The 25,106-nt window shown below is 40.5% G+C and overlaps 1 protein-coding gene across 2 annotated transcripts in view; it reads left to right on the top strand.

The window, feature by feature from the left end:
* BLNK (B cell linker) overlaps window positions 1-22,602 on the top strand; it is a 72,678-nt gene extending 50,076 nt beyond the window's left edge. For both annotated transcript variants that reach the window (XM_059398237.1, XM_059398238.1), the window contains 10 exons: window positions 388-459; window positions 6,345-6,414; window positions 8,384-8,411; window positions 9,206-9,248; window positions 11,212-11,296; window positions 11,864-11,895; window positions 13,494-13,561; window positions 14,419-14,502; window positions 16,743-16,898; window positions 21,823-22,602. In XM_059398237.1, coding sequence (XP_059254220.1) covers window positions 388-459; window positions 6,345-6,414; window positions 8,384-8,411; window positions 9,206-9,248; window positions 11,212-11,296; window positions 11,864-11,895; window positions 13,494-13,561; window positions 14,419-14,502; window positions 16,743-16,898; window positions 21,823-21,942 — 758 coding nt within the window. In that variant the 3' untranslated portion in view covers window positions 21,943-22,602. The remainder of the gene's footprint in view (window positions 1-387; window positions 460-6,344; window positions 6,415-8,383; window positions 8,412-9,205; window positions 9,249-11,211; window positions 11,297-11,863; window positions 11,896-13,493; window positions 13,562-14,418; window positions 14,503-16,742; window positions 16,899-21,822) is intronic.
* Window positions 22,603-25,106: the final 2,504 nt, after the last annotated feature.

Genomic DNA, 25,106 nt, shown 5'->3' with positions numbered 1-25,106 from the left:
TCCTCTCTCCAAAACCCCAGAAAATGCAAGAGAAGTGCTGTGTGTTGCATATGGGAATTTGGTCTTCTCTTGTTGAAGAAAACAAAACCTCTTTCATCTCCTAGACCATCGGTTTGGCTGCCAAAATTGCAAAGCCGGTGTTCACTTTAACAAAATCCCTATCTTAAATAATTTGATTATCCTTTCAATCATTAATATGTTTGTTCTAAAGATGTTTCCTCTGAGAAGTCTTTTATCATGGATTATCTATTTATTAAGTGTATTTCCCATTCTTTACAAATTTCCTGGTCCCCCCATTTCCATGGTGCATTTTTCCCTAAGTGTGAATCTTCCACAATGAACTGTATCTGTGATTGTTATATGTATGTGTATGTTTGTGTGTTTAAGCTCCCATGGTGAACAGATCTGTCAAGCCAAATAACTCCTCAAAGCCAGCCTCTCCTCCAGGGACAGCTTCAGGTAAAGTACACGCATGATTTGGTGAAATGATTATGTTTGGGGGCTTGGTTTTTCAGTCTTTTCCAAATAAGAGAAACAACTTAAACCAAATATTAAGAAATAATCACTTGTCTTTCTGAATTTCTTAATAAATTGTGACAGAAAGTCTTGTCCTCCTCCTCCATTGTCTGGTGGCCCCTATGTTAAAGGGCCCCTCCCACCCCCACTTAGCTCTCTGTGAGCTAGTCCTGGTTTTCCTGCTACCTCACTGGGCATTTTGCTGGCTTCTCCTCCTTTTACCCCTGTGCTGACTGAGGGGGTCTATACCACTTGATCCTCAGTCCTCCACTCTTCTTTCAGAATAATGTGGTGGTGAAGAGCTTGAGTTCTGGAGCAGACAGACCTGGGTTGGAATCCCAGTGCTCCCAGTTGCCAGGTGTACCACTTTGGGCCTGCCCTTTGCCTCTCCACTCTTCAGATTTTCTCCTCTGTACATGGAGATAAGAGTCCCTGCCCTGCAACAGGAGAATTCTGGAATTGTGCATGGGAGAGCTTCCATGCAGTGCCTGGCACAGCAGGTGCTAGAGAAAGAATATTATCTTTCATGTCCTTGGGCTTCATCCGTTCTTCCGGTTTCACTTGTGTAAGCCAATAACTCTCTGGTGTCCAACTTTGACCTGATTTCTCTTCCGAACAACTTGACATTCCCATGGCCTCAGGCTCAGTGCATTCATGGCATCCCTCCCCATAGACCAGGCCTAGTCCTCTGTGCCTGTCAGCCAGCAGGCCACGTATCTGAGGGCCTGTGTTCTTCCCAAAGCCTCTGCTATGTCCTTTCCCTGAATCTGCTTTTCCATTTTAGTTGCCACCACCCTAATCTAGGCTTTAAAGACTCAGACAGTGCCTAGATAGACAGGAAAGTGCTAAGGCTTCTGTCTGTCGGAGCAGCGCACCATGGCACCGGCCTCTGGTTCATGGATGTGGCTTTGGCTCCTTGACGGCTCCTGAGGTGCTTGCCAAGGATTTCACAGTGGATTAGGTGCAGGGACGCTCTCACCTCTGCTCTGTGCTCCACACGGAGAAGCGCAGTCTCAGGACCGCACAGACTCCAGAGCCGGAGGGGTCCAGGCTGAGTAGTCTCTACGTTTCTTGTCTCCTAAAAACATGGAGAAGAAAGTTGCACCTGGGCCTTGGAGGGGAGGGAATTAAGCTGAGTAAACATAGGAATCTCACTCCTAAGGTGATAGCTCTTCACATCATTTTTTGAATCCTTTGTTTGGCATGACTTGATTCATGACCAGTCTGGCGGAGGGCCCTGGACACATCCCAGGGGACAGTTGTGTCTTTCTTTCCACCTAGAGCTTTACCCTAACTCAGGGTGTCTCAACCTCTGCACAGCTGGCCTTTGGGACTAGATGGTTCTTTGTCATGCTGGCTTCTGTGCCCTTGCAATGTTTAGCAGCACCCTTGGCTTCCCCTGACCCCTAGATGCCAATACCGACCCCTCCCCAGCAGCGATAAGTAGAGATGTCTCCAGACTTTGCCAGATGTCCCCTGGGGCGGTGGGGGAGGGGAGGGGCAGGTACAAAATCCTTCCAGTTAAGAACCACTGGTCTAAACAAACTGAAAAGATTAAAGAGTTTTGGTGATTTATCTCTTAGTGTGATTTGGAAGAAAGTTGTGCAGCCCCTGGCTGATTTATTTGTAGCTTTTGTCAGAAGAGTGTAGACAGGGCAGGGATTTCTGAACTTCCTCTAAGGAGGTAGCATTTAAAAAGTGTTTTCTCTCATTTCCTAAAACAGGGGAGGAGTTTGGGAATTTACAATCCCCTGCTAATATGCAAGTTGAATTTTACCTATAAGCCGAACTGTTCTGAAGTAGTTAAATTAAATCTCTATTTGGTTAGAGCTCACACAGTCCTTGAGAGGAGGGACACTCCAGCTGGTGTGCAAGCCCCACTAATAATAATAGAGTTTCTAGAACAGCTAGAAGAGAGTGAAATCCCTTGGGCTTCCTGTGCCAGCATTGAGATTGTTAAGGATAAGGAAACTCACCAACACTATATGTAAAACTGAAGAGAGGTGATCCATGAAAAACAAAGAGTAGGTCATCTTCCTAGTTGAGAAACTTGGGTAAGTAAGTACCAGCAGTGCCAACATTAGCATCATTTTTGCTCAGTACAATTAAAACAAAACTGATTTTTCTCTTTTATTATGCTTTTGGACACCTCTCCCTTTATCACATGCTCAATTTCTCCCTTGGAGTATTCCGGCCAAGAATTTGGCTTTGCCAGAAAACAAGGATCCTGGTCACAAAGAGGGGACCAGGTTGTCCTACCCCAGTCATGCCACTGGGTCTAACTTCTGGCCCAGAGCAGCAGAGACGGTCTCCAGCCTATGAGATAAGATAGTCTTTCTCCATCTTTCCATGGGCATCCACAAAAGCACCTCTCTGTTTCACTAATCTTTCCCCACATAAAGCAGAAACAACAAGTGAACCTGACCTGCCAAATCACACCCCAGAGTAACTTTAGGAGGAACTGGCTGGAGAGGAAGTGTCCACCTGGCTTTCAGCTCAGCTAGCCTTGCTCTTCAACCCTAGCCCTGCCATTTAACCTCTCTGAGCCTCTTTCCTTCCACGGGATGTTAGGTGACGCTTCGAGATGGCACATTCAAAGTACCTGGCACAGAGCTCGGCACCTGGAGACACAGTGGTTGTTGATAAGATGCTAAAACATAAATAGCGATAATCTCATTTACCGAGATGCTTTATGGGTTATAATTTACATATTGTGAAGCACACTCATTTTATATATATAATGCAGTTTTGTTTTTTGTTTTTTGTTTTTTTTTTTATAAATCATTACATTTACAGAGTTTTTTCATCATCACTACAATCCAGTTTTAGAAAATTTCCATCCCCACCCCAACTCCCAAAGATCCTTTGCGCCTGTTTTTGGTGAATATTCTTCCACCCGCAGCCCCAGGCAACCACTGATCTGCTTCTTGTTGCTATAGATTTGCCTTTTCTGGAACCTCATATAGATGGAGGCATACAGTATTAAGCCTTCTCCATCTGGCTCCTTTCACTTAGCATAATGTTGTGGTTTGTTTTTTTTTTTTAAGATTTTATTTATTTACTTGAGAGAGAGAGAGCATGAGAGGGGAGAGGGTCAGAGGGAGAAGCAGACTCCCAGCTAAGCGGGAAGCCCAACGCAGGACTCTCTCCTGGCACTCCAGGATCATGACCTGAGCCGAAGGCAATTGCTTAACCAACTGAGCCAGCCAGGCGCCCTCACTTAACATAATGTTTTTAACCTCAAATACTTTCAGTCCCTTTCCAGTAATGTTAGCTTATTTTAGCTAATTCTTTACATTTTCAAACTTCTCCTGTTGTCCTGCAACAGGAACTCTGAGTTAGGTGAAGTAGATGGTTGTGTCCCCATTTCACAGAGAGGGTTCAGTGGCTTGTAAGAAGCCACCCAGCCAGTTTGGTGGCAAAGAAATACCTAGAACCTCATCTTCCTGATGAGAAACCGTGGGTTTTCCACCTGTGCTTGGATTACCTTCTCAGAATAGAACGGCATGCTCCCCGCCCCAACCCCCGATCACAGAAGTGATTTATGGGCAAGGAAGGGGGAAGGAACATGGTGGCAGACGGGAGATATGAAGGGAAGGGGAAGCTTAGGAGTAAAGTCAGGCAGTAAATATGACAACAACAACGTACCCAGGCCAGATGAGCCCATAGCATTGAAAAAAAGGGAAAACCCCTGGGAGGAAATTCTGACTTGGGCCTTCTTTCTACTTTCTTATTTTTCAGACAAGGGTGGGTTTTTTCCCCCCTTCCCTGAAATCTTCCATCAAAATCTGTGAGTAGCCAAGGGTATTTTAATAGGGTCAAGCAGGTATTAAGAATGTGAAGAACAGCATCCGTTTGGTCCACGATGAAACACAGCTGGACGCACACTCCTGATGACGTTTCCGTTGATCGTCACGTAAAATATGAAAAATTCCTAACATAGTGTCTTTTTCAAAATGTTTCTAAAATGCTTTCCAAAGTCACATCAAGGTCAGGTAACATCTAAGTGTGAGTCCTGTGGAGGGGCCATTCCTTCACGGGGTGCTGTGGAGGTGACATGGCACTCTTGGCTGTTCTTCGAACTTATGAGCATCCACGGAAATCAGCCCCGTGTAAGAATCGAATGTAGAAGGCGAGTGGATAGGCCCTGAGTGAAGCCCTCAAGGCCTCTCTCTGATAAAGTACAGGAAAATGAGCTTTATGGCCTCAATTTTTACTGTTCTTGAGGCCCTTCTCTTTTGTTTGGGACAGGTGGTCCCGTCAGATGCGGTTGCATGTCGTGTGCATGTCCTCGGGTTATAAATCCCAAAGGGCAGAGCTCTCCCACAGCCCCTAACACGGTGCTCTTCACATACCAGGTTCTCAGAAATTCTTAGTAACTATTTCTTCCATGCTCACTTATATGTGCTTTATCTTGCAAACTAAAATAAGGGGCACCTGGGTGGCTCAGTGGGTTAAAGCCTCTGCCTTCGGCTCAGATCGTGATCCTGGGGTCGTGGAATTGAGCCCTACATCCGGCTCTCTGCTCAGCAGGGAGCCTGCTTCCCCCCTCTCTGCCTGCCTCTCTGCCTACTTGTGACCTCTGTCTGTCAAATAAATCTTTTAAAAAATTTATAAAAAAAAATAAAATAAGACATACTGAGCGTAGGTCTAACCTCTGTTTACAGAGTATCCCCTGTAGGTCCAATAGGAATTGTAGACTTAGAAATGTAGTAGGTTCTTAATACAATATATATTCAGTTTGATATAATTCAATAAAGAGCCTTTGGCTCACAGAGCTGTAATGTCCAGGCAGGTGAGCATCAGCCTGAGGAGGCAGGCAGGAGACGCCGAGGGGAGTTGGCATCGTGTCTGGCTCTCCCCCTCGAGGCCTGCTCTGTCTCAGCCATGAAGCTCTACCAGCCTCTCAGTTCCTCCCTCATGATTGTCTGCTTTCTGTCTTAAGTAGCCAGTGGGAAAGTGAGTTACTGGACAAGGCCCGCTGGGTCCCTTCTTTGACTTGGAAGATGAGATTTGGGCAGTAGCTTTTCATTTGTCTCAGTCTGCCTATCTATCTGTGCAATGGGCCGAGGCCCTGAGAATTCAGAGGTGAACGAACAGCCTCCGGTTGTGAGGTTAGGTGCATAGACTGTAACTCAGTGTGATTAAGCAAAAGCAGTGCCTGTAGGCAGGGAGGGAGTGGTGGGTCTGTGTCTCTCCGTCTCTAGGCACCGCTGGTGTGCACATCTGTGCAGCGTACACAGATGCAAGTGTGTGCTCTTGGTTCCTTCTGGTAGGAACTCTATGGGCCTTTCACTGAACTTGCAGAATCAGGGGGCTGCACACTTGTCCCCTGGGGGATAAAGAGAAAGTCATTTAGAAATGTTAAGCTGGGGGGCGCCTGGGTGGCTCGGTGGGTTAAAGCCTCTGCCTTCGGCTCAGGTCATGATCCCAGGGTCCTGGGGTCGAGCCCCGCATCGGGCTCTCTGCTCTGTGGATAAGCCTGCTTCCTCCTCTCTGTCTCTGCCTGCCTCTCTGCCTACTTGTGATATCTCTCTCTGTCAAATAAGTAAATAATTTAAAAAAAAAAAAAAGAAAAAGAAATGTTAAGCTGGGGTCCCTAATTCACATCCTGGTTCCAAGCTTATAAATTGACATTATTTAAATATGTCATCATCTTGGCCTACGGATTTTCCCCAATAGCATCAATATAACCACATAGACATGCTTAACTAAAAGAAACCAAAAATGTGCCTGTATTTCTGAGCTTCTCAGGAAGGCCACCCTCACTGTGACCGTCGGCCCCGCAAACAGGAGCTGAGGACTGACCTGTGTGTATGTTTGTGCAGGTCGTAACAGTGGGGTCTGGGATGCGAAGTCACCTTCTCCTGCTGCGCCATCCCCGCTGCCCAGGGCTGGGTGAGTACTGGCTGTGCAGGGTCAGCCCTGTGAGGTGTGAGTGGGTGGTCCCCACTCCTGTCGTGGGCAGGCCTGCCTGGAATCCACCAAGGGGTCCTGCCTGAAAAGCTGGGGGGGGCAGCGGGTGCTTTCCCACTATTTCCACCCAGAAGAACACACCTGCCCAAGCTCAGATACGCTTGCACCTCGTGCCACAGCAGGTGTGTTCCTAAAGAGTGTGGAAAGGAAGGCCTGCTGTCCTGTTCTCCTCCACCACCACCCTGGCTTAAGGTGGACGAGGGGGTCCCCTGCTGAAATGAAGACTAGCAGTCTTTCCTCCCCTAAATTGTTAGTTAAATCTTGAGTTCCGTCATGCAGAAGCTCCAGCACTTGAATAATTTTGAGACCCACAAGCAGGTTTCATCTTTACTTTCTCCTCCTCCACTTCTCTTTCAAGTAGTTAATGATCTGTAAACAAACACACATACACCCACAACATGCACCCTATGGTTTGATCCAAGCCACACAGCCAAGCTTCCTTCCCAAGGTGAAATAAGAGAACTGTTCTTTCTTATTGAATTTAAAAGAGCTTTGTAAACTGTTAGGCGAGGCAGTAAGTTAATATCACAAACAGTGACCCATAATTTTATATGGATTCAATAGGATATTTTAAAAGCCCACTTAAATATGTGCAAAGCCGGCCTGCATAATTATTATCTTAATTCTACTTCTGCATAAAGCAAAGACATTTTTGAAAGATTTATTGATTTATTTTAGAGAGAGAGTGTGTGTCATGGGGAGGGACAGAGAAAGAGAGAAACTTAAGCAGACTCCGCACTGGGCTTGGAGCCCGAGGCCGGGCTTGATCTCACAACCCTGAGATCACGACCAAGATCACAACTCTGAGATCACGACCTGAGCCAAAAGCAAAAGTTGGACGCTTAGCCAGCTAAGCCATCCAGGCAGCCCAAAGCAAAGACATTCTTAAGTTCAAGGGTTTATTAACCAAAAGTTCTTGTGGGCTCAGTTTTATCACTTTGGGCAAGTTACTTAATCTCTCTGAGCCTCAATTCCCTAATCTCTGAAACGTAACAATTAATATCTATTTTTAGAGGCCACTATGAGGTTTAAATAACAGATGAAAAGCCTAACCCAGTGCCAGGCACTTCGGAATTATTAGTGTTCTTACCCCAGTCTTCCAGCTCTCAGCCAAAAACAAAGCAAGTGAGAGAGAAGGTGAGAGAGTCTTTAAAAAAAATACAGAGGAGAAAGCATACACCATTAAAATATTAGATTACAGTCTCTATCGGAACCAAGACAAACCGGAACTTAGCTCAGAAAACCCCTTCAGGACCACAGATCCCAGTGGTTTTCACACTTGAGTTGGCCTTGGATTTCTCTGTTCGGGATGAAACCCTGGGCAGATGTCTAGTAGAGAACAGTCACTTGAGGCAGGTCAACAGTTGGCAGGAAGGGTGCTGGGGACAGCCTCCCCTGCGGGCTGTCCTCCTGTCTCCACCTGTGGCCCAGGCATTAGCCCGAGGGTCCTGCTGGAGACTGGGATGGCTCTGCATACGCCGCCTCAGAAAATACTGATGCTAGTCTTCATCTTATAGACAAGGAAACTTAAAGCTCCAAGAAGCTTCCTAGGTGAAAGAGGCCTGAGGTCAGAGTAATCAGGAGCAGCACTGGAAGAAGAATTCAGTTTTCTGGCCCCCCGACAGCTCTCCCTCCTGTTTACCCCAGTTAACTCTCTGCCTTCTGCCAGTGGACTCTATCTGCAGCTAGGAGGATCGTGGCTAGATCCTGTACCCCCACCCCCCGCCCTTCAAGGACAGTCTTCCAACACACTTGTACCACGTTCATGACACTAGTTTAAATTCAAGAGTAAAATGGAAAAAAAAAAAAAAAAAAAGAGTAAAATGGTATGTAGTCAGCTCCGCTTCATCTCTATTATGTTTTAACAAAGCCCATCTTTTTATCCCCCCAGGAAAAAACCAGCTACACCGCTGAAGACAGTAAGTTCATTTTGCATTTAAATGTGTTTTATATTTCCTGCAATGCTGATGCTTATTCCCTTATTTAAAGTTGACAGTGCTTCCAGCTAAGGTGAACACAGCAATTTTAGCAACTGAAGTTGCCGCCCAGACAGTCTGAGAGAAATTCTGCATTCTTGGTTAGCCGGGGAAGGTGCTGCATGGGGAGGCACTCATCCTCACTTGACCCAATGTGGCTTCGCGGAGTGTGAGCTGCAGATCCAAGGTGGAAGCCAGGCTCCCTGCCTCCCTTGACATCTGCCTTCCCTGCTTTCCATCTGCTGGCCTGGGAGCTAATGGTGTATCAGGCGCACATAGGCCTGCTAAACTCGGGTTCTGGCTGGAGTGCAGGGAATCTGGGCCAGCCCACTGTTTGAGGAAGCCCACCTTGACCTAGTACCTACCCCCAGCCTGATATCTACAGTCACTTAGCAAGCACCAAGGGGTAGCCTGAAGACCAAAGTGCAAGACCAGCAGGCCAGCAGCTCCACGGCGGGCCACAGTTTCCATCAACCCTGTTGACAGAGCAGGGAAGTTCCTATACCAGGATGACACTGATCCTTCCATGACCTACTTCTAGTCCACTCTCACCTAATGCAAAGGTCGGGCTGAGAACTGTGTGGGTTTTGTTGTTGTTGTTGTTGTGATTGAAAGAATAGCTATGCATCAAAGAAATGTCCTCCTAAATATTTATCTTATTAATAGTGCTTTGACATTCATTTCCACTTCCCACTTGTATGGAATATCCTTGTCTTTTTTTTTTTTTTTTTTAATAGATTCCAGTTGCCTCTCCACAGAATGTCTCAAGTGTTTGTGAAGGTAAATCTGTATTACCCTGAAGGATGAGTATGTTCTCTTAAAGTTATTTGTATTAAGGATTTGTGTGTAAGTGTATTTGTAAATTGTTTTCACTATTCATAAGGCAATTGTATGTATGAAACTCAGTTTTCTAAACAAAATGGCCTTTACTTTGCAATGAGTAGTAAGGACATGAGCTTTCAGCCCAGTGTCTGTGGGGCAAAGCTATAGTCTACATGCCCAAACCTGCCTGTTTGTAGATGTACAACTTTCCAGAAATAGTGCTGTGGCCATAAACACGAAGCCTTATTCAGAGCTATATACATATCTTAAAACTAATAGCTTAGTTAAGGTAATAAAATTTTTAAAAATTTATTTGAAGAAGTTCTTTTGCGAAGTTTTTAAAAATAATGATTACTGAATTCAAATATATGTTTTAGTACACCTTCAAATGTTTTCCTTTGTCCTATCATAGCCTAAAAATCTTATATATACTTTTAATTAGAATTTTCCCATATTAAAAAAAAAACTTGTATTTGAAAAATACTCGAGGGGAAGAAAAAACAGAAAGAAGTAAGAATTATCCATATTTTCAACGCTTAAAACACTATATAGAAGTGTGAGTCCTGAACCCATCTAATTCACAACTGAAACTAACCGGTGTTAAAGCTGAGTGAGGGTTCCCCCATTTCCTGAGTTCACGTGGCACATCTCCATAAGATGTCCTAGTTTCTCTGGTGATGGATGGCAGACATCTCCTGAATGTGTCCTACAACTCGCCTGTCTGCTTTAACTGCTCCACTTGGGGGGTTTTTTACATGTTTCCCCCATCTTTTTTCCCCCAGGATATTTCTAAGGTATCCCCCCGCTTTCTGCTGTCTTCCTTCCTTTCTTCTGCCTGTCCTTTGAGGCTTCTGCCTTGCTGTCCTTCCATTCCTTAGAGTGTCCCATGCCTGCTGAGCGTGGAGCTCAATTAATAGTGGAGTCTTAGGGTGAGCGTCTGTAGGAAGTAAGCTCCACCCTGAGCAGACTCTATTGGCTTCGGAGGCCTTTGAAAACCAGCAGGGAAATGAGCTCCTGGCATGTCGGGTGTCCTTGTTGCCAAAGGGCTCCTAGGGCACGAGCTTGGCATGCCATCTGTTTTGTGACTTGTTTCAAGAACAGAGGCAACCATCATCCAAACCCAGTGTAGGTAAGCAGGCTCTTCTCACCCAGGAGGGAGGGAAGGAGAGAAGGATGGAAGGACGGATGGACAGAAGGAAGGAAGGGAGGAAGAAGCCTCCAGGACTGGAGAAGCAAAGCTGGGTGATCAAATCTCAGCAGGCTGTGGGAACCAAGTGTGTTTACTCTTTCTCCTTCTGAAATTACCAAGCTGTAAAGTCATGAACAAAAAATCTCACATGGCTGCTCAAAGTAACTTGCCATAAACTTCAAACATCCTTCAGGGATGCAAGACTTCTGAATATCACTGCATTACAAGAAACCCCGAAGTCTATCTTACCATTTCTTTGAATCTTTGAATTCATAGTACATTTATTCCTTTTGGGTTTCTGTAATGGAAGTCTGTAATTTTTCAAAATGAGTAGATTAGTTGCAAACTCTGATATTTTGCCACTTAATTGTAAAAATTGCTGGCATGTTGTAACACCTATGGGGGGGTGGACATCAGCATGGTTTGAACTGGCTTGTCTTTGGCCACTGCCTATACTCACACACTTAAAGGTCCACCCCATAGGCTCAGACCCATGGATATTGCCAGAGAAGGGGAAGGTGTGTTTGTAACACTGCTGGGTAAAAGTCCTCATCCTAATCATGCACACCCATCACCAGATAGACAGGTGCATAAACAGAAGGTGTCCTGGTAAAAGACATGTTCATGGGAAGACAGCAGACCAAATCCGGTTCTTCTCAGTTGATGTTGCTGGGTTTGGACATGGAGATAAACATTTCAATCTAGCCTAATATGAGCATCTTCTTAATGCAGAAAGGCCTATACCTGCTGAACGCCATCGAACATCTAGTCACAGACAAGAAAATATGCAGTCATCAGTGTTTCCTCCTCCTCAGAAGTAAGAATCCTTTCCTTTAAAAATAAGCTTCCCTAACACCTGTATTGTCACACTGCATAGTGACGTTGGCTTGTGGGGCTTGGTAAAGATCTGACATTTCACTGCATTGCAATTGCATATATTAAATTTTAACTTAATTTACATTCAGTTAATTAACATATAGTATATTATTAGTATCAGTATTATTAGTATCAGAGGTCAGTGACTCATCAGTTGTGTATATACCCAGTGCTCATTAAATTTTAAAAAGTGTCAAATAGGGAAAAACTTTAAAGGAACTACTTAGACACTTTAAAAGAACTGCTTAGACCTAATATTTGAGTTAATTATTGGCCTTAACTAGAATCCAGCAGTTTAATCAAGTCTCTTCCTTTTATAAAACCAAAGGGGACAGTTTTACTTACTTTGAAGGTTTTGATGCCATTTCATATCTTTAGATGTTTTACTGGTCATTTATGTTGACTCCTTTGTGGTGCCTCTACTCCAAACATCTTCAATGCAAGCAAAGCGTCATGCTTATTCATCTTGTGCTTTGCCCTTTAGCTAATCTGAAATTCTTCCTTTCAGACAAATCCATCACAAACCCGTACCCCTGCCAAGTAAGTACAGTGAAGCCACGGAAAGCACTATTGGGTGGTGGGTAAGGCTGGATCCACGTGTCTGAGCAGCATGTCCAGCTGGAGGACGCTCGTTCCTCTCTGGTTTGTTTCCTCTTCTGGTAAATGGAGCCAGGAATATTGATGTCATGGTTATTTTCAAAAGTAAATAAATTTGAGATAATTTTTACTTTCTCCTTTTTTAGTATTGATTGAATATTTCACCAATCATTCTGGTCATCTTTAACATTTAATTTTTTAATAAAAGCAGTACAGCTGTTTTCAAAATAAGAAGATTAAGTACCTGGTACAGTGCTTTGAATATAGAAGGTCTTCAGTAAATGATAGCTATTTAGGTCAGTGCTCAAGTCATGCTAAGGGGTCTGCACGTCCTACACATCGGGGGCCTTCCTTACCCGCTGGCTGACTCCATCCCTTTTTCTCTACTTTTCCCTCCATAGTTCAAACACAGTGACCCCCCCCCCCCCATGTATCCCTCAGACATTCTAGGCCCTTGCATGTTGCTATTCCTCTGACCTGGAACATTCTTTCCTGAGATAGCCAAATACCTCCTCCTTCCCTTCCTGCAGATTTTACCCAAGTGTCACATCAGTGAGGCCTTCCTCACTGAGCAATTTAAACATATTGCTTGTCCAAGGCTAGTCCCCAGTCCCTTCCCTGGTTATTTTTCTCCAGTACTTACTACTCTGTAATATTGTATATATATTTACTTAGGTCTTTATTGTCTATTTCACTCCATTAAAATTTAAACTCCAGGAGTGCAGGGCATTTTGCTGTTTTGTTTGACTGTGACTGCTATATATCTGTCCCTAGTGTTTTGATCTATGGCAGGCATGAAATGATGAATGAATGAATGAATGAATGAATAAATGCCATTAAGTATTTTCTCTATTTCATGTGGCTCCACTTACAGACTCTAAACTCCTTGAGGAAGTTTATGCCATAAGGCAGCAGTTCTCAAATGTTTTGGTCTCAGGACCATGTTCACACTCTTAAAATCATTGCAGACCCAAAGAACTTTGGTTCACTTGTTTCTATTAATACTTAATGTATTAATTAAAAGCAGGCAATTAAAACATATTTATTAATCAATTTTTAATTAAAACCTTTATTTTTTCATTTAAAAATATTGAACTCATTACATGTTAACATAACTAATGTATTTTTTATGCAAATGACTGTATTTTCCAAACAAAAGCACTTTATTGGGAAGAGTGGCCTTGTCTTACATTTTTTAAAATCTCTTTAATATCCAGAGTAACAGAGATGGATGGATTCTCTCATATCTGTTTTTGTATTCAAGCTGTTGCAATGTCTTCATGGCTGAAATATGGGAAGAAAATGGGGCTTCACAGAGATATGGATTTGGAAAAGACCTCACAACCTCCATGGAAGAATCCCAGGGGTTCTGGGGGCCCCAGACCATGCTTTGAGAACCACTGCTATTAGGGATTTTTTGGGTGTGTGTGTGATTTTTCAGTGCACGTGTCCCTTGCAGCACCAAGCACAGTGTTCAAGTATAGGCATACCAACTGCTCAAGATACAGTGAAGACCCACTGATTTTTCAAATCCCTTACAGGGTTTCCAGAAGGCGGAAGCTCAACTGTGGATGGCCTACTTTCCTCTAACCCCCATTTGTCAGAACAGGTATGAATGAACTCTTATTGTTACCATTAAACTGCAGGAAAGGGAGTATCTTCTGATACCTTCTGATGAGCAATTTGGGGTGAAGCTTGAAGACAGACTATGTTTTAAGTCAGCTTGCGAGTTGTCATTCGCTGATGGGTACAGAATGCATTTTGCTTTCAGGGATTAAACCCCTGCACCATATATTCTAGTTTGTATTCTGGATGCCCTAAGAACAGTTTGTGCTTTTTCAAAACTAGCAAAGAAGTGTGTTGTTTTTATTGTTCTTCCATGCACATAGATTCTATTTAAACTGTGTAATTTTCTCAGAATAGATCTGTGGAGGCATATGATATTAAAACACATAAAGCAGCACAGTTTTTAAAAAGACAGAGAAAGAACTCTGGGTGCCCTTGGGCAAGTCTCTCTAAGCTTTCTCAACTATCGAAAGGGTAAGTATATGTATCCTTCTTGCCTTCAGAGTAGTTAAAAGAATCCAATAAGGTATATTTGATGAAAACGCTTCAGAAATTAGGAAGCACTCCACAAAGCAGCAGCAGTAAGATCATGACAGACAGGGAGCTTATTGCTTATTTAGGAGAAAGGTGTAAATGGCTCAGGAATCTAGAGGATTGATTGATTGATTGATTGATAACAATGCTCAAGTACTAAGGTTAGCAGCTAAGGCCAGATGAGAAAAGTCAATTATATAATCCTGTGGTTGATCAAAGGAAGCAGAACACTCATTTTCAAATTGCTGGTCCAAATATAGTTAGGTCTGTCTTGGTAATGCAAAATGGGACTTTGTTTTCAGTGCACAGAGGGTACCATGTTATTGAAGGCACATCTCAGGCTTAGCAATGCCCTCCATTTTGCAGGAAGCGGATATTCACTGCAAGCCATGGTACGCTGGTGCCTGCGATCGGAAATCTGCAGAAGAGGCTTTATACAGATCAAACAAGGTTTGACCATTTTTAAGTCCCATATTCTGCTCTCAGCCTGTAATAGGCACAGCTGTCATCCCAATAATTTGCTGACTAAAGAATTGCAACCATTGTGGATGCAGGGATTTTTGAAATTTACTTATTCAATAGCAATTTCTATCCTCTGCTCTCTCTCAAGCATCTCCCTCTTTGTTCTTCAGTCTCATTTCTACTTGTCATTTCTTCGCCAGGATCCATAGGCTCCACTGTTCTCCACTGTTCTCCAATCAGTGGGAGAAGAAGGCTCCCCGGGGAGCTCTCTGTAAAGCTTGGTGCTACATGAGATCCATTCAGGAGTGAGAAGTAACAGGCTATTTTGGATCAATGCATGGGTTAAAAGTTCAAGGTCAAGATGGCAAAAAGTACCTGGAAGTAAATTTTTGGAGAGACCAAGCCCAATCATGTAGGAACACTAGGAGCAGTTTGGAAAAGTCAAAGTTAAAATGCCATCTCTCTTTCTTTCTCTTTCCTCCTTCTATTTTTCTTTACTTGCACCCTCCTTTGTCAGAATATATAACATTTACATCCTGGTTTTTGCTACCTTTGCTTTAGTCCTAGCTCTGCAATTACATATGTTAAATGCTTTCCCATCAATCCCTTTGCTAGCTTCCCCAGTTAACTTATTTTGTTTTGACAAAGCTCACCTTATAATAGATTCTAAGGAAGGACTATATTTACATTATTCCCTGAGTTCTTGCACATTCAAAGCTGTTCATAATCTGATAACCTAGAGGATATCTTGGCTGGTTATAAAATCCTTGAGTTTTTAAAAGTGTTGTCCACTAGATTGCCTTGTTTTATAGGATACTTTTGAAAAGTCTGATGCAAATGTTTTTTTTTTGACCTTATGTATAATTTCATATTTTAATCAGAAGGCTCTTTTGTTTTTAAAGTCTATTCATTTTCCAGAATGTGTCCCTGACTTTACTTTCAAGTCAGGGATGGAAAGTAGATGGAACCCCTTTCAATATGTAGACTTAAGTTTTCTCTTATTTCCAGAATATTTTCTTAAATTCCAGTCTTAAAAAATAATTCTGGGGCATCTGGGTGGCTCAGAGGGTTAAGCCTCTGCCTTCAGCTCAGGTCATGGTCTCAGGGTCCTGGGATCAAGAACTGTGTCAGACTCTGGGCTCAGCAGGGAACATGTTTCCCCCTCTCTCTCTGCCTGGCTCTCTGCCTACTCATGATCTCTCTGTGTGTGTCAAATAAAGAAATAAAAAAAAATTTTTTAAAAGTAATTCTGTTCTATTATTTTATTTTTCTTCCCTAAGGACTTAAATTACATACATTTTGGGCCTTTTTTGTCTTTCTTTCATTCCAACCACTCTGACTTAATTGTATTTTTTAAAAAACTTCCTCTTTTTCCCTCCTGTCTGGGTTGCTTCCATGCCTTGCTTCAGTCATTTATCATATCTTCATTTAAAGATATTGTCCCTTGGGCATCTTGTAATTTCTTCATTTCTGATAGGTTTGCCTTTCTCTTCAATTTCCTTCCTGAGTTTGATGAACTTTTGTTGCATTTCTTCTTTCTGCTTTTTGTCCATTTTTTGTTCATATTTGGATTTATGGTTCTAGAACATTTAATTTATTTTTTAAGTTTTTAAATTCATTTACTCATTTTAAGTAATCTCTACACCCAACATGAGTCTCAAACTCATGACCCCAAGATCAAGAGTCACATGCTCTTCTGACTGAGCCAGCTAGGCACCTCTAGAATATTTTACAAACTATTTATTTAAATTGGTATATTATATTACAGGGTTTTTTTCGGATTCGATGTAAGTTTTAGGGAAGAGAATTTTTACCAGCTGAAATGTTTTGATTTCCAATTTCAGCTTTCTTCTCATAGTACTTTTGAATGGAATTTGTTTCATTTCGATAATGTATTTTTTTTATTCATAGATTACTTGTAGACATGGTTCCTAGTTCAAGAATGCTCTCTATATTTAATCTTACTGTGTCCCTTCACACATTTCTAAATATATTAACATAGCATCTTATTTCATGCATCAAAAAGTAAGAATTTACTTCACTCAGGATTTTCTAAAAGTGTATATTTTACTGAAGTATTTTCTTTGAAAATAATAAACTGTAATCTATAATAAAAATCACATAGCTCAGTAATTACCTTTTGAATATAATATAGGTATAAACTAATTTATAACCTGTGAAAACCTAAGTAATACTCACCATAATTGTGTTTTTCTTTTAATAAACAGGATGGATCATTTCTTATTCGGAAGAGCTCTGGCCATGATTCCAAACAGCCATATACACTAGTTGTATTCTTTAATAAGCGAGTATATAATATCCCCGTGCGGTTTATTGAAGCAACAAAGCAGTATGCTTTGGGCAGAAAGAAAAATGGTGAAGAGGTCAGTAACTTCTCTTTTAATCCAACTCTGTAACTATGTATTGAGCACAATAGTATCATAGCATATTTAGGTACTAGAGATGAGGAGAAATAATACAAGAGTATTTCATACAAGGCATGCATACATGTCATGAAAAGAAAAGAGTACAAGATAAAATACTGTGTTCAGGCAGCATATTCTATGAAAAAATAGAAAGGAAGAAAGACTTGTATGACATAAAGGCTGTGTCTTAGTGCCTTTATCCTGACTCAGTGCAGTCTGATTTGGCATTTTGGTTCAGCGAAACATAGAAATCAAAGTTGAAGTGTCAAGTAGAATCACTGTCAGTGTCTAGAGCTCCTAAGTCAAGAACTGGGATCTCAACTCAAGTACCAATAGATGATCAGGGAAGGATCAGAGGAGGTGCAGAAACTTTTGTTGAAATATTAGACTATAGCCCTTGGACCAGAACGAGCTTTTGGGCCTATACCAAGAGAAAAGCATCATAGAAGGTCTTGAATACTAACCACATATGAAATCCAACTCCTCTTTAATCTGGACCAAAATCAATACTTAACATATCTCTGTTTAGCCAGCTTTTTTAATATAAGAAAGCCCTGAAATATGGGCTGGAACAATCCATAAGTGGTCAGAAAGGGACTGAAACTTGTTCTGGCCTTGAAAGATAGACTGAGTTTGAATAGGTAGAATGAAAATTAAAGATGAGAATGAGAAAAGTGGAAAGAGAAATCTAAGCAGAGAAAATAGCATTTAAAAAATTCAAGTTAATATTTATTTTCAGTACTCTTTCAAAAAGAACTACACTTATTCCAAACCCAGCACTTGTTAGAAAGCATTTGAATTATTACAAAGTATTGTAATTGCTGGTGTTTGTCTTGTCCACTAGATGAGATCAGGGACTAGACTAGGTATTGCTCATCTCTGTATTTCCAGAAGCATAGCAGAAGGGCTGCCTTCAGTGGCTACTTGGTTAGTTCTTATTAAGTGAAGGAATTTATTTGTTTGAGTGATTACAGGCAGGATAATTGCATTTGTAAAACAAACTGGTAAGGTCTCTGTCAATGAGTGTATTTTCCATTTTGCTTTTTTAAATTGTGGTTAAAAAAAATCTCATATCTTAAAACTTACCATATTAACCATTTTAAGTGTATAGTTTAGTATTTAAACTATACCTTAATTTTTTTTTTTTTTACAACACTGTAAAACAGATCTCCATAACTTTTCATCCTCCATATCTGAAATTCTATGCTCATTGAAAACAGCTCCCTGGGGCACCTGAGTGGCTCAGTGGGTTAAGCCGCTGCCTTCGGCTCAGGTCATGATCTCGGGGTCCTGGGATCGAGTCCTGCATTGGGCTCTCTGCTCAGCAGGGAGTCTGCTTCTCTCTCTCTCTCTCTTTCTCTCCCTCTCTCTGCCTGCCTCTCTGTCTACTTGTGATCTCTCTGTCAAATAAATAAATAAATAAATCTTTAAAAAAAAAGAAAAGAAAAGAAAACAGCTCCCTTTTTCTACTCTCTCCCAGTCCCTGGCAATCACCATTTTACTTTCTATTTCTATGAATTTGACTACATTAGATATCTCATATAAATGGCATCATACCATGCTTGTCTTTTTGTGACTGGCTTATTCCCTGCAGCATTATATCCTCAAGGCTTATCCATATTGTGTAGTATGTGACAGGATTTCTTTCCTTTTTGAGGCTTCATAGCATTGCATTGTACTGTACACCACATTCTGTCGATAGATATTTGGCTATTGTTGATGACTATTGTAAATAGTGCTGCTCTGCTCACAGGTGTGAAAATGTTCTTTTGAGACCCTTGCTTTCAGTTCTTCTGGGTATATATCCAGAAGTGGGATTGTTAGATCATATGATAGTTCTATCTTAAAATTTTGAGGAACTGCCATATTGTTTTCCATAATGATTGCCTCATTTTACAATCCTACCAACAGTGCACAAGGGTTCCAACTCTTCCACATGCCCACCAACACTTGTTATTTTCTGGGATTTTTAAATAGCAGCTAACCTAATCGGTAAAAGGAGATATTTCATTGTAGTTTTGATTTGCATTTCTCTGATGATTAGTGATTTTGACCATCTTTTCAAATGTTTGTTGGCATTTGTATATCTTCTCTGGAGAAATGTCTGTTTGACTCCTTGGCCCATTTTTACATTGGGTTATTTGATCTTTGGGTTTTGTGTTGTAGGAGTTCTTTATATATTCTAGATACTAATCCTAATTCTGGATAGATGATTTGCAAATGTTTTCCCCCATTCCATGGACTGACTTTTCATTCTATTCATTGTGACCTTGATGAACAGAGGTTTTTAAATTTAATGTAGTACAATTTATCTATCTTTGTTTTTGTTGCCTGTGCTTTTGGTGTCATACCCAAGGAATCATTGCCAGATACAATCTCATAAAGATTTTCCCCTGTTTTCTTCTAGGAGTTTTAGAGTTTGGGGTTTTATTTTGCTTTTAATAAAGTCTAAGATAATTAGAAAATGCAAAACTCTTGAATCTGAAAACACAAAACATGGATCAAGACTAAACTTGGGTTTTAAAATATAGATTGCATTATCATTTAACACCAGTTAAACTTGAACAGAACTGTCTCCTTTCCCATGCTCACAAAAGCCTTCATTCTCACTGAAACCTTCATCTGACAAATCTTTTAAATAAATGCTCTTCAGTAGTAGTCAGTGTAATAGATAGTGGTGATCTTTGTAGGACAGAGTTACTTTGGATGGATGGTTTCATCCTAAGCTTCCCCAGGAAGGGGTCCAGTACTTCTAGAAGAAGCTTAAGGGTGGGAGAAGGAGCTGTCCTATTTAGAAGTTCTGAAATTCTCATAAATTTTGAGCTGCCATAGGGATTCTGGACTCTTTTGTCCTGCTAAGGAAACTCTGGTAAAAAGAGATTCCTCTTGGCCTAAAGAGTCTTCATCCCTACCATCGGATGAATAGAACAGAACTTCACCCTACTTCCTACATATCCAGCCTATAGATACCAAAACAGTTATTATAATGGTATCTGGAAGTACAGACAGAATCCATTAAAACTTTTACTTATCTATAATAAAAAGGTTATTTTTTCCATACAGTGAATATCTGAATGGAAAATGAAAGCTCGGGTTACATGATATCAAAATGTTGATATTATGAAAAGTCTGTTTGCCTGTATTTGTGTTTGGGTGTATATGGGTAGAAAAAGAAACCAATTGATTAACTGTTGAACTATTTTATGCAGTTGTTTTGGCATTATGTAGATATGATATTAAGGAATTTTATAGCTTTGATATCTCTTTATTTTATGGACCATAAGATTTTGAGTTATCACGAACAGGTTGTTTTTCTGTCCATATGAATATCTCAAATACAATGAATTACTGTAGACTTAAAAAAAAAAAAAGCACTAAGGAAACTACAACTGTGCTCAATTCCACATTCAATATGCCTCAACTCTGCTTCCTGCTTCACATATTTCAACTCAACTCAACTCAACTCCCTGTTCAAACATTTCAATCTGCAAACACTCCAACAAAAAAAATACTCAAAAATATCCAGGAACTGGAATGACAGAATAAGATGTTTGTTTGTGTAAGTATAGCAACTCTCTACTGTGTTTCCTGGGTTCCGAAAGCACTTTTTTGCTTGGAATCCACTTCAAAGAGGCCATGGGATTTCATTTCCTAGTTCTTCAATCCATCAGTTTAACTTACAACTGCATTCAGTTTAACAACATACTATTCCAAGCAAACAGGATGAATGTCTTTATGAATGTCATGAAAGAATTTCATTGGCAATTGCTAAAGGGCTGAATGATTGAAGAGCAAGTTCAGAAATAAAGAGTAAAGATACTTGAAGGTCCTTGTCTCTCAGCTCTCCTCCCTAACCTAATAATATTCAGGGAGTCAATTATCTAAAATACAACTGGTATTTCATTTGAAAAAGGTGACCAGTATTCTGAATACTTTATTTAGTATATAGATATTTGGAAGCTATCCAAATAATTAATTAAAAGGCTTAAAAAAACTTTTATTCTAAACATTTGTCTTTATATGAAAAATTAAAAGAATATATCAATTGTTGATAATTGCTAAATTTATGGCAGTCTTGCAAAACACTGCTTTTTAAAAAATGACTCTAAATGTATTTATTTAAGATTATGAGCTTATAGCACTTTCATATAATCAATGCATTTCATTTCCTTTCCTGTGTTATATTGTGTTATACTTATTTTCTCTTTCATTTAAAATTTTGAAAATTCTTCAGGAGAATATTTGTGATAACCTTAAATTAAAATCCATAAACAATAGGAATTAGCCCACAGGAAAATAAATACATATGGTAAGAGCGCAGCATGGATTCCATTATTAATTAACTCTAAACTAATTAATAATTAGCTCTGGGAACTGGAGCAAAAATGAAAATATGAATTTATAAAGCTTTATTTATTCAAAAAGGAAAAAAAAACAAAACAAGTTTAGTCTGGGAAATAACTTTTCTGACACTAAATTCTAGGATTAATTTATTACATCAGTTCTTGCATCTAAGACTTGTACAACATAAGAGATAATCTATGTTTTGTAAAAAACAGAGAAATTTAGTGTGTGACAGTTTTACACTTGTTACTGAATAAAAAGTCATTAAAATATTACATCATAACTCAATGGAGTAATTTTTCTAAGTGGTTACACTAATTGAGGCTGCCATTGTTTTTAATTTAGCTGAACATAAGCAAGGCCCGAGTTGGTCACCTCAAGGATTACAGCCTTTGTTAAATTAGACTTTTTTGGGTAGAATGTCAGCTGAGACCTAGTAATGTTGACTAACTTGAGAAAGTGGGAGAAGATTGGAGGAGCAGAGCTCGAAGTTAACATAAGTTCCAGTGTTTAATTCATCTATGTTTTCTTGCTCTAGTACTTTGGAAGTGTTGCTGAAATTATCAAGAATCATCAACATAGCCCCCTGGTTCTTATCGACAATCAGAATAATACAAAAGATTCGACAAGACTGAAATATGCAGTTAAAGTTTCATAGATCTTTTTGAAAAGGGTCAACATCATTGCTTCAGACATTTTCCTTATTTCTGTTTTTGAGAAAAAGTCCCTAAACTTCTTATTTTGGATTCTGAATCATCCAGTGATAGTATAGAAGATGGAGGCAGCTTCTGAGGTGGTCATCCATTTCTTTATAAGAAGCTCACATGGACTTGTTCTATTGCCTGACCTGATGAACTGTGAATATTTGGTGAGATTGAGTTATCATGCTACTAACATTCTCCAAATAAACATCTTTATTTAAAAGAAATAGGTATAAAGTCTTTTTAGTCATGTAAGAAAATAACACTCTATTTTCAAATATAAGAAAATCATATTCTTGGATTAAAACAAAGCTGCTGGAAATTTGGGCCAGCACAATTGTCACTGGTGTACTAATGTAATATCTACTGCCCATGCTTGACAAGTATGTCTTGGTTGAAATTGTAATATGTAGAAAATAAAATATAGGTAATGTGCAATATTTATAAGTACTGATTAAGGGGGATGTCCATTTTGTGAGTGGGAAACTGCAACTAAGCTGTGGGAAATGTACATACCCAGCCATGGAAGATGTATATAGAGATGAACTTTCTAGAAGATCTTGTCCACAATTAGTGTTGTTAGTTTTGCTTATTAAAAATGGTTCTACTCTCTTTGATCTGCATGTCTATTAAGTGGGTCCTTGATACAAGGTTCTAAGAGGGATGAGAGCAAAACTAGGGAAAAATCCCTCAGAACAAGAGCAGAAAAGCAGACATTGATGAACACTAAGGAATGAAAGACATACCATTATGAGCAGTCATATCCAAGGTCTTAGATCATCCTAGAAATGTAATATAGTTTGTCATATCAAAGCCTTTCATTCTACTCTGTACCTTAAACAGGCCCTTAAATGATAAATCAACTCATTAAGATAAATCAGATAATTAAGTGAAGAATATACTTGATTACAGAATAAGATAGCAAAATCTGAAAAGATTTTGAAAGGCTAGAAGGCAGTATTTCAGAGTAACGAACACACAGACCCACTTATAAAGATAATTGTATTTCTAGCCTCTAGAACTGAGAGACAATGAATTTCTGGGGTTTTTTTCCTTTTTTTTAAATTTTTTTTATTTATTTGACAGACAGAGATCGTAAGTAGGTGGAGAGGCAGGCAGAGAGAGAGGAGGAAGCAGGCTCCCTGCTGAGCAGAGAGTCCGATGCGGGGCTCGATCCCAGGACCTGGGATCATGACCCGAGCCGAAGGCAGAGGCTTTAATCCACTGAGCCACCCAGGCGCCCCAATTTCTGGGTTTTTTTTAAAGCCATTCCATGTACGATACTTTGTTATGGTAGCCCTAGGAACATAGTACAATCCATATACATTTTTGACAGTGAAATCAAATACAAATGGGTTTTTGGAAATTTTGTATGGAAAGGTCTTTTTTTTTTTTTCCTTTTAGGAAAGCAATGGAATCATTTAAAATGTTAGATGACTCACAATTGAACGAAAACTGGGTTTATCTTTTGTAAAGTAAAGCATCCATTTGTAGTTAAAGTATGAGGTTTCTGTTTCAATTTTTCTCAGTGTTATAAGGAATTATTTTCTACTTGAAGAAATTCCCACTAATTCCTTCTGCTACCACAGTGATCCTGGCTCCATAACAACTTTTTTGCATTCATCCCCTCTCTCTGCTCCCAGGTAGCCTATTCCAACTAAGTGAAGGAGAATAGCCATGAGATAATACTAATCCAGATGACTGACATTCAGCTCTGCTAGGGTCAGTTTCTTGGAGCAGAGGCTGGGAGAATTTCTGGGAGATAAGCCAGTCTCTGTTGAGGGATCCACTTCTCCCCTAAGCTGGAGAAACACCCTATCCAAGACAGCAGTCTTTTCCTCCTTACCTGTTATAAGAGGATGACCCTACCTACTTCTCTAAACCCTTCCTAAGCTACTCTGTGAAACTAGAAAAGCTTTCAAAAGCTCTCAAAGGCCCTGTCCGTGATCCGTAGTGTTTGACCAGCAGGTGGCTTTGCATAGGAAGATGTTCAGGCGAGCTAGGTGGTAGAATAAATTCACTAGTCAAGGAGAAGTACATCACGTAGCAGCTCAAGGAATCTAACCACTACAGTTCCTGTTTAAAGGGTGTTCCAAACTCCATTGCAGCTGCAGTGGGAGGAGGAATGTTCCTTTGTTCAATTGACAACAGAGATGGGAAGAGGAGGCCAGTGGCCACCAGAAGCCTGAAGTGTGCTATGACGAGTCAGCCAAAGCAATGGTCCACACGCCCTCCAGTCCGGGAGCTAAACCCATCCCACTGCAGCTGTGACGGGCTTGCCGAAAAGGGAGGCCCAGAGAATAGAATGTAGAGATGTGAATAAGACGTGATCTTCAGCCAGACTGAGTTCCTGTCTTTCAAAATGGCCCTAAGATGCCGAATAACTCAGCCGCTGTTTCCAGGCAGCGTTGCAAGGAAACCACTGAAACACCTGCCTCCCAGCAAGGCTGGTTGCACTGAGTGCCCTTGGCACTCGGCAGCTGTGTCTAACCATGAGGTGAGGAGGCAGCGGCTTCAGAGTTAGGTTGGGGTACCCTAGTCCTACCATTTATCAGGTTGTTATAGGGCATGTTCTTACTGTTCTAAGCCTCAGTGTATACATTTGTAAAATGATATCTGTCTGGTAATGATACAAGAATCAAGATAAGCTAGTAAATGTTAAATACCTAGCATTTAGTTGTGCCTAATAAATATTAATTTCTAGTCCACTAACAATATCTCCTTTACAGATAAAATGTAGTCCATGGGCAATCCTTCAAAGAAACCCATCTATAAGTATTTTTGAATGTTTAATAATTTTAATTTTTGTCTCAGGAAAATCCCATATATTTCTCTATGCCCATGGTTATTAATCTTTTGATTATTATAAAATTCTTTGAGAATTTGATAAGCGCTAAGGGTGTTTGCCCATAGTGCTTATCAGAACGTGGTAATGCATACACACAAACTCTACTCAAATTTCATGAGATACATGGTCCCCTAGGGTCTGTCCATGGACCACAGGTCCAAGGATACAAGGCTAAGGACAGTTGCCCTACATCTTAAAATGTGAAGCATCAAAATGCATATATTTTTCTACTAAGGACCTGAAAGTAACTCTTCCGTGAGCCAAGAAGCATGA

The sequence above is a fragment of the Mustela nigripes genome, chromosome 4, assembly GCF_022355385.1.
Source record: "Mustela nigripes isolate SB6536 chromosome 4, MUSNIG.SB6536, whole genome shotgun sequence".
NCBI lineage: Eukaryota > Metazoa > Chordata > Mammalia > Carnivora > Mustelidae > Mustela > Mustela nigripes.
This window is presented reverse-complemented; position numbering and strand designations above follow the sequence as displayed.